This window comes from Micropterus dolomieu, linkage group LG20 (assembly GCF_021292245.1).
Source record: "Micropterus dolomieu isolate WLL.071019.BEF.003 ecotype Adirondacks linkage group LG20, ASM2129224v1, whole genome shotgun sequence".
NCBI classification, from domain to species: domain Eukaryota; kingdom Metazoa; phylum Chordata; class Actinopteri; order Centrarchiformes; family Centrarchidae; genus Micropterus; species Micropterus dolomieu.
Window position 1 is genome coordinate 2,348,808 of NC_060169.1, and position 9,210 is coordinate 2,358,017.

At 44.8% G+C, this 9,210-nt stretch overlaps 2 protein-coding genes across 2 annotated transcripts in view; one reads left to right on the top strand and one right to left on the bottom strand.

Annotated features, from left to right (window-relative positions):
- Positions 1-5,323: 5,323 nt before the first annotated feature.
- LOC123959448 (chymotrypsin B) lies at positions 5,324-7,420 on the top strand. The gene is made up of 7 exons (XM_046033512.1): positions 5,324-5,545; positions 5,820-5,923; positions 5,994-6,073; positions 6,383-6,464; positions 6,540-6,720; positions 6,952-7,085; positions 7,170-7,420. Exons 1-7 carry the CDS (start codon positions 5,494-5,496, stop codon positions 7,329-7,331), a joined length of 795 nt encoding a protein of 264 aa, XP_045889468.1. The 5' UTR covers positions 5,324-5,493; the 3' UTR covers positions 7,332-7,420.
- A 550-nt stretch (positions 7,421-7,970) lies between these two features.
- The window catches only part of zdhhc1 (zinc finger DHHC-type containing 1), an 11,867-nt gene continuing 10,627 nt past the window's right edge, over positions 7,971-9,210 (bottom strand). The window contains exon 10 of the mRNA XM_046033203.1: positions 7,971-8,039. Coding sequence (XP_045889159.1) covers positions 7,971-8,039 — 69 coding nt within the window. The remainder of the gene's footprint in view (positions 8,040-9,210) is intronic.

Sequence of the window (9,210 nt, forward strand, 5' to 3'; positions counted from 1 at the left end):
TTTGTGCTCACCATCATTAGCTTCTGTTGTGGTGACAGCTTGAAGAAAGTTCTCAGTATTAAACATTTATCAGTTTAAGTCTACGACCAGAACAGCTTCACCTTTCATGTGACGTTACTTAAATCCAAATGCTTTAAGATGGTTGTTTAGCTGTTTCTAAAAATGTATTCCCACGAGACCTCCCTGGAGAGTTGGGTCGCGTTGAAAAGGTCCCCCCTAACGTTAAATAGGTGATTACAGGCTACTGCAGTAAAGAAAAGGACAACGTTTGTAGAACGTGCTGGTTTGTTCCACTAAAGAAAAGTTGGGAACCCTGTAATCTTTTTGTGGTGACAGGGTTCTGGTTTTTGGGTTTAGTATTTTCCTGGGGAATTCTAGTCCATGCGTGTGTTTTAGTTTATTCATCACTTCCATGCTCTGCGTTCTATAGGTTGCTTGTTTTCAGTTTTACTTTTTGAGATTCATTCCTTCTGTTCTTTCACTCCCTGCCTCAGTGTTCTCCTTCCTTGTTGATGGTTATGTTCTGTTTTGTCCGTGCGCTCTTGTTCCATGTTTTGTTGTCCTTGTGTATGTTTGCGTGCTTTACTTCCTTGTTCACATGCGTCTACCTTTGTTTCTGCCCTGATTCCTGATGTGTCTCAGTTACCCCGCCCCCCCTCGCCCCTTGGTTCTTGTCGGTTTGTTGGTTCACAGATGTTGCCTCGAGTCCCTGTCAGTCTCAGGGACAGTTTTTCCATTGCTTCTCAGAAATTTTTGTTCATTTGCCTGGATTACCTGCTTCACCACTCAGCTGCTGTAAATAAACACTGAACTGAACCTGCCGGCTTTGTGTCTGCATTCTGGGTCCAAATCCCCGCTTCCGGTTCCTGAGCTTGAAAAACTCATAACAGTGTGCCAGTTGAGTAGGTAGGGGAGACCGGGCACACGGGTAACACGGGTCACGTGTAACATGTCCAATTTCTCCAATAAGGAACATGTTAACAATGACCTGAATCACTTTGCACATGCTCAGTTTAGACCTTGTTCCACATGAGAAAAGTAGCCCCCTGTGGCAGGCGATGCCAATTTTAAAAGGAAAAAAAACTGTTTGTCTGTCACCGCTGTGAGGATGCAAGACAAACACACACACTCATATTCAGCTGGTGCACTTTTTGTTCAATTGTTTTATTATGTATGTAAGATACTTGGATCACACACACGCACACACACACTAATTATGTTTAATAAAACAATAGAAGTGTTACATAAAAAGCATTCAATATCATGTTTTTCTCATATTACTCATTATGTGATGTTACATTTCACCCCAGTGTGTGTTACTGAAACTGACTGGATTGTAACGTTTCACTCCTTGTGTTTGACACTAAACACTTGAAACTAGTTTGCATCACCATACCCGGTCTCTCCTGCTGATACAGGAGCAAGAGAACAAGATGAGCAGTTAGGGAGTGCAGGGGAAACACTGGGAACTACTGCAGTCAGAGGTTAAACTAACAGGAAGCTGCTTTCTTAAGAAGGGGTCCAGTATCACCGGCTGAACAACAACTTAAAGAGAACTACTGCTGTAGGTATTTTTAATTACAGGGTATTGTAATATTATGGTGTACATGAGTACATGTGTTGTGCAAACTGTACTTGGACACAAACTACACTGAATGAAGGACTTGTTAAATGTGAAGTTAGATTGTGTGTTTTGTAAAAAGTCCTAAAATTCGATTAGATTTGAGCAAGACAAAGTCATGTGTCAGTGAAGTGAGTTGGCTTCACTTGTTTCTTCTACAAATGAACTGTTACTGTCATTTATTAGTGCAGGGATTTGCCTTCTCCTCTCTCTTCCTGAAACAAAGGAAACTGCTGAACAAACGTAATTACTGAAAGAAAAATGAGGCTGACAGACTAATCAGGACGTCTAACGAGCATCTGGAACCAAACTCAGAGTGACAAGTCAGAGTTTTACAACTTATTTGTTTTCCTTTCCAGTGCAGCTCTGACAGCTGAACACCAGCAACACGAAGGACCGGGGACTGAAGGACAGACAGGAGGACAGCGCTGTTCAGATGAAGGTAAACTGAGTCTTTACCTGAGGAGTTGAGCCATGCGTTTGTGTAGAGGTTGATTAATTTCCCCAAAGGGGAATCTGTATCTGAAGGGTAAAGGACACTCGCTTGAGGTCCACCAGGTGCACATTTTAGACAGAGAGGATGGAGAGGACCAACAACGCTGTCCTTTCATCACTTCCCAGGAAACTAAACAAACGTTCACTCTTGGCCTCAGGTGAAGACACCAATGATGGTCGTTCAGACTCGGCCTCTGGTGACTCCAACGACCATAATGACGGTTGTTACAACAGCCAGCAGCACTAACGAACCAGCGGGGTCACTCATCTTGACGACGACCCCACGGAGGTTACAGCTGGGACTCCCTGCCAGTCAGTCAGAACTGAAGAAGTCTTTAACGAGTTGCCCTTGATTTGAACCTTCCTTAGGTTACTATGACCTGGATGGAGAACTTTCACAGACATAAAAACCTCCAGGTTTCTCTGCAGGACTGAACCTTTCAACAGCATCAGACCCCGGCTTTATTCAGATCCACGTTTCATTCATTCTCTTCATACTCTGAGAAACATCTGTCTGTGAAGGTCCTCAGTCATCCAGGTTCTCCAAGGAAGGCTACAATCAACGGCAGCTGGACTTGGGTGAAGGTACTTGAAGCCCTTTCGTCTCTCATCCAAGAGACGTCTTCAGTTCTGACCGGCCGGCAGGGTCCCAGCTGCCTCTGTGGGGTCGTTATCAAGGCGCTCGATACTGCCGGTTCGTTGTTGCTCCTGGATGTTGGAATGGCAGAGTCACCTGAGGCAAAGTCTGAACGGACGTTGTTCTCACATGAGTACAAATGTGAGCGTTTGTTCAGTCTCCGGGGAAGAGATCACAAGTGATCATTTTATTGAACCAGTTAAACAAGCCTGAGGCAGTGGGATTTATCAACAGGTGGTTGATCCTATCTGACAAAGGTCGGAAATGATCTGATTTTACTGAATGTGGAGTTCCACAGGCTCGTGTTCTGGGTCTGCTTCTCTTTTCACTGTATGATTTTGTCTCCAGTGACGTGCTTTCATACGCAGATGATTGTGCTTTATTAGTGTCTCATAAGTTTACAGGTAGAGGTCAGGAAGCTTTAATTATCTGTGAACGGTGTAATGTATTTGAGGTGTTAACTTGACAGATATCTGTTTCTCAGTAACTTGAAGCTAGATTTCTAAAATGATGAGAGCTGGAACATGTAGCCAGTTTTGTCTGAACGGGTTTCAGCGTTTGTTTTTTTATGTAATTTGTTGAAAGACCAGGATTGAAATAAACGTTTTAGGTTTTATAGCATTTAATCTGTGATAAACGGAACTACTGCTGTGCAGCTATTCTGTTATTCTTTTAATGTCTTTACCTCCTCTACCTGACAAACGCTGACCAATCGCTGACCTCCTCTATCTGACAAACACAGACCAATCGTTAACCAGCTGCAGGGGAACATGGCGGCTCGTCAGCTGCTGATAATTCAGACCTTCCCAGACTTTTTGTGACTCATTCTGTCTCAGACTCATCAGCCTGAAGTCACACTTTAGTGTTTTCAAACGGTGTATCTCTCCCAAATGATTTAATAATAATAATCATAATAATTATAATGACAGGTGAAATACCTCTTCTAAATGAAATATAACAGGGAGAACATGAAATATTACAACACTATATTGCAGGAGGAGATGAGTTAAGAGGTTTTCTGTAAATTTCTCCTCCTCCGACAAGCAGAGCACTATTTAGGTTAGAAGATGACGTCCAGCAACAGGATTCATAGATGATTTCATAAAAACATGTGTTTTTATTCCAATCATCACTGTTGTTCATAAAACATTTCAGACTGTAAGACATTAAGTACATAAACAATATCCAACGAAAGTTAAAATCAAGGGCAACTTAACATAAACAATACAAAACCTCAGAGACTCAGACACTGTGCAGAACATTAACTATGCACACACACAGTGCATGGAGGTGCCTCATACTGGTGGATTTACATTGTGCTTCATACAGAGAACATGATAAATAATAACATGATAAGACACAGCTGTGTGGGGGGGAGAATTATAGCTCTTTGTGTATGAAATATAACTTTAATATTGAAGGCACTTGGATGAATATGCAGCTTCACAGCTCTTTAAATATGATTAATGAAACTGGTAGATAGTTTTCTCATGTTCTGCCTTGCAGATCCAGCAGTCTTTGCAGCGGCCCACAGTCAGCATCCAGCTGTTAAGCCTATGGGAGGATTTCAGAGTCTCCGCTGGACACAATTTTACACTAATGAGCATAAAATGAGGCCAAAAACTGTTTGCTGTCTAATTAGGGCATAGCTGTGCTGGTTTACGGTCTAATAAAGATCATGTTAGTCCTGGTTTTGGTCTAATGTTATACACCATTCGGCTTATTAGTTTCACAGTTTGCTGGCGTAGACACAGGGGAACAGGACCCAGACGGAGCAGATCCAGTTTGTAATGTTGAATTAGAACCAACAGAAAGTGAACAGGCTGCAGGTGTGAGGAGACTAAGAAGCCAGAACCAGAACCATCTTACTGAAAGCAAGGGTTTGGGTTTTTGGGAAAACCTTCTGGGGAAACATGTCAAAAGAAAAAACGTTGTGAGCACGATGGTCTGCTGAAGATAGAACTCCTTCATGGTTTTAATCTGTGACAGTAAATACGTGAGGCCCCTTGAATTAAGTTTGAGGAAAGTCGCTAAACACTGATCCTGAATGTCCTCTGACGCGGTTTCATTAGTTATTTTACCAAAATAAAAACAAAACTGGTAGCAGCTCAGGAAGGATGAAGTATAGAAACAATAAAAGCATACAATCATCAGAAAGTCTCTATTTATTCATGTCACTTTTGTTTGGATTGAAGTAAACATCATGAAGCTGTGGCAGAATGAAATGACCAGAAAACACATCGGTTACGACTCACGAGGAAGGATTCTTCCCGTGGTTCTGGTGTTACAGGACAGGTTCTGTTGAGAATTAGTAGTATATTCGCAGTATTTGGGATCTGGTTTATTCATTTAATGGAAGTTAATAACAACAGTAACAGCTGACGTCTTTCATGTACCATCTTGTCGCAGCTCTTCATTTCAGCGTCTTGATGTTTCCACTCAGAGAAATAATAAAACGAGCGTCGTCCTGACAGATCTGGGATCTGTTGGGAGTTAAAGAAAGTTCACTGTGCGTAAAAACGTGCTGACTGCAGTTAACATGATGTGTCAGCCAATCAGAGAGCTGCAGGTCGAGGCGTGAGACTCGTGGGAACGCAGCCATCGCCTCACGTCTGATAAGCAGCTGACAGCTGAGCTGGTCAAACAGCCAACCGCTCTGATTGGCTGAGGCCCAGCAGGGTTCAGGGATAAAACAGCAGCTCTCCTTCAGCACATCCTCATCATCATCGTTACCACCGCCATGGCCTTCCTCTGGATCATCTCCTGTCTCGCCTTCGTCAGCGCCGCCTACGGTGAGACACAAAGAAACTCAAACGCAGGTCTCTGATGCTGTACAAAGCATCAGGAAAGAGAAAAGAGACGGCGTGAGGTTTTTCTTTGCAGATTGAAGGGGTTTGTGGGTAAAAACTCATTTTCATGCGTTCTTGTTCGCTGCTGATGTTTCCACACGTTCCACCTGATAAAATAACTTCATGACTCGTCAGCTCTCAGACAGATTGTCTTCGTCACGTGTCCTGTTGAACAGTCCTTTAGTCAGATACTGACAGTTACCTGTCATCCTCTCAGGCTGCGGCACCCCGGCCATCACCCCCCAAGTGACCGGCTACGCCCGCATCGTCAACGGCGAGGAGGCGGTGCCTCACTCCTGGCCCTGGCAGGTGTCTCTGCAGGTGAGTCAGCACACTTCTCTCTTTGTCTTCTTGTGTTTTTCAGAGACTCAGTTCAGTTTGTTTCTCTCAGCAATCCAATGGCTTCCACTTCTGCGGAGGGTCTCTGATCAACGAGAACTGGGTGGTGACCGCCGCTCACTGCAACGTCATGTGAGTTCACCACCACACAACACAACAGCTGCGAGCCCATTGGTTCCTGCTGAAGACCAGAGTTTGATCATGTAGTTTCTATCAGACACACAGGAGGAAATAGACGAGATGAATCCACATGTGGGGCTGTAGTGAGTGTTTGGGGCAGCGGGACGGTGTCTGTAGGACAGAATAAACTACAGAGTGTGAGTTCACGGTGATGAAGGAACATGAAGAAGAGGAGACACCAGGCTGAGAGAGACTCGTTAGGACAGACGTGAACATAGAGAACCACAGTTTTTACACCAGACGCTTCCTGTTTCCTGCCAGGACCTACCACCGTGTGATCGCTGGAGAGCACAATAAAGGTTTTGGCTCCAACGAGGACGTCCAGGTGCTGAAACCCGCCAAGGTGAGAACCACCCATCAGCCAATCAGCTTTCAGAACACACCTTCTCCTCCCACTAACAATCCTCCACCTCCCCAGGTCTTCACCCACCCCAAGTGGAACCCTAGAACCATCAACAACGACATCAGCCTCATCAAGCTGGCCACCCCCGCCCGCCTGGGCACCAACGTGTCCCCCGTCTGCCTCGCCGAGTCCTCTGACGTCTTCGCCCCCGGCACGAACTGCGTCACCTCCGGCTGGGGTCTGACCCGCTACAACGGTGAGATAAAACTTGTTCTATTTTGAATTCATAAAACACGTTCAGCTGACACGTCAGATGTGAGATCACTGACGCTCCCAAAGCTGCTTCCAAAGGGTTAAAATGGCCTCCAGAAACGACCTCTCTGATTGGTTGATTGAATTCACTGGAGACTCTGGCCTAGTGTTAGAATACTTTTATTCTGGAAGGGCAGCAGGAAGTGTGTTTGAGTGTTTGCGTTGTCCCCCACAGCTCCCAGTACTCCCAACAAGCTGCAGCAGGCCGCCCTGCCCCTGCTGTCCAACGAGCAGTGCAAGACCCACTGGGGCAGCAACATCTCCGACGTGATGATCTGTGCTGGAGGAGCCGGAGCCACTTCCTGCATGGTGAGGCCCCGCCCACCTACCTATCACGGTTTCAGTTGATCAGACTCTTTATTGGTGTTTATTTATTAACATGTTGTGTTTCAGGGCGACTCTGGCGGTCCTCTGGTCTGTCAGAAGGACAACGTCTGGACTCTGGTTGGTATCGTCTCCTGGGGAAGCAGCCGTTGCTCTACCTCCACTCCTGCCGTCTACGCCCGTGTCACCGAGCTCCGTGCCTGGGCCGACCAGATCCTCGCCGCCAACTAAAAGCTCAGAGGCTGAGACACACTGACAGACACTGACAGACACTGACAGAATGTGTGGACAATGAATTATAATAAAAAGGGTGAAAATCACTGAGGTGTGTTGTTTTGGGGGATTTTACACTTTTGTTGGAGAGTTATAATGGAGGAAGGTTCACAGTTGGACCGGGGTTCATGGTCTGACCGCCTAAACCGCGGGGGGTGCTCCAGTCAGCAGGTCAGGAAAACATTTGAGCCCTATCCGCCCAATCAGCCAGAGAGAAATGAAAAAGTATTATTATTACAGTTTTTCTCAATCGCTTTGGCACAATCATAGAATGACTATTGAACTGAGTATTTATATGAACATTATATCAGTTGTTTATAATTACTTTGGCACAAAATGAGTTAGATCAAAATACTTTTGTCTGCTATTGACTTCTTATACACATGTTCATTGTGTAAATCCGTACATGCCAAATACCAACAATCACAGTAACCTGTCACAGTTATACATAATAATTATGTGGTCGCGACCCTGTACGCAGGATAAGCGGTTGACGATGGATGGATGGATAATTATGTGGTATTTTTGTAAAAGTTGTGAGATAGATAGACATAGACGAAACAACTGCTGTCCAATTTAGCTGACAGGTGAAACTCGTTATTCTGCAGGGTGGGACACAGCTGTGGAATATGGAGCGTGCAGGAGACAGAGTGGGCACGAGTCTGTCTGTGGAAGAGGAAGGGGAATTAGAGTGCGAAGGGAAGAGCAAGAGAACACAGACACAGAGAAATCACTTATCGACCATGTGATCACCCGTGGTCTAAGTATGACAGGTGGGAGAGTGCAGCCTGATCCGGGCCCGTCCACAGTGTCGTCACATAAATGTTTGGTTTAAAGTAGAGTGTGTGCCATGTTAGCAACTGGACAATACTACACAGTGGGAAACTATCACACTGTCAGAGTCATTTCACAAGATGTCTTTGCACTCTGACTGTCTTGGTCTGAGCAAAAAGGAGCCTTTTGTTCGGATTACAATGATTTATTCATTGATGGATTTATTTACATTTGAAACACAGTTAGTTCTTTTGGTTGAGTAATCACCTTTTACAGGTCACATAGAGTGGTGTGCTGAATGTACCACGTGGTGTGAGGATTCAGCAAATGTGTCAAATCGATTGAGAAAAACTGTAATCTTATTAAAGCGAAATGATTCATGCTTTCAGGTCCTCAGAGACAGATGCATCCTCTCTGACTGGTTTCATGTTTACAGAACAAATGTCCTCTAAACTGCAGCTAATCTAATACTAACATGATCTCGGGCCAACTTCTGTTCCAAACAAAGACGATATAACAGAAGTGGGCGTAGCTGCCGTGACATCACCCGTTGGTTTTTGGACCGCCGTTTTGAAGCTTCCAGTTTGGCATTTTGGTCGTCGCCATGTTGTTTTTTTGGAACAAGATGTGACCATATTTGGACGAGAGGGTGGTGCTAGCTAGCTTGGTTAGCAAGATGCATCTGTAATTCACGTTAACTGTGATATTAGCTGGGATGCTAATTTTGGCTAGCAACAAACAGGCTTAAAACAAAACGTACTTACAGGAAAAATGAGCACTAACTCCTGATAAGCTTTTTCAGTGGCGCTGGTTAAATGCACACAGAGCAGCGGATACGAGTCGCCTCTATCCTGATTGACAGGTCGCCATGGTAGCAACTTGTCAATCACCTTGTAGCCCCGCCCTAAAGCCTCCCCTGCTTTCTAGCGACTGAGACCATAAACTCATTAGCAAACTGTTTACTGAGGGAATAAATCAGCTGAGAAGTAGAAACATTTTCTCATAGACTGCTATACAATCACACTTCTTTCTGCAGCCGGTGGAGTCGCCCCCTGCTGGCTGC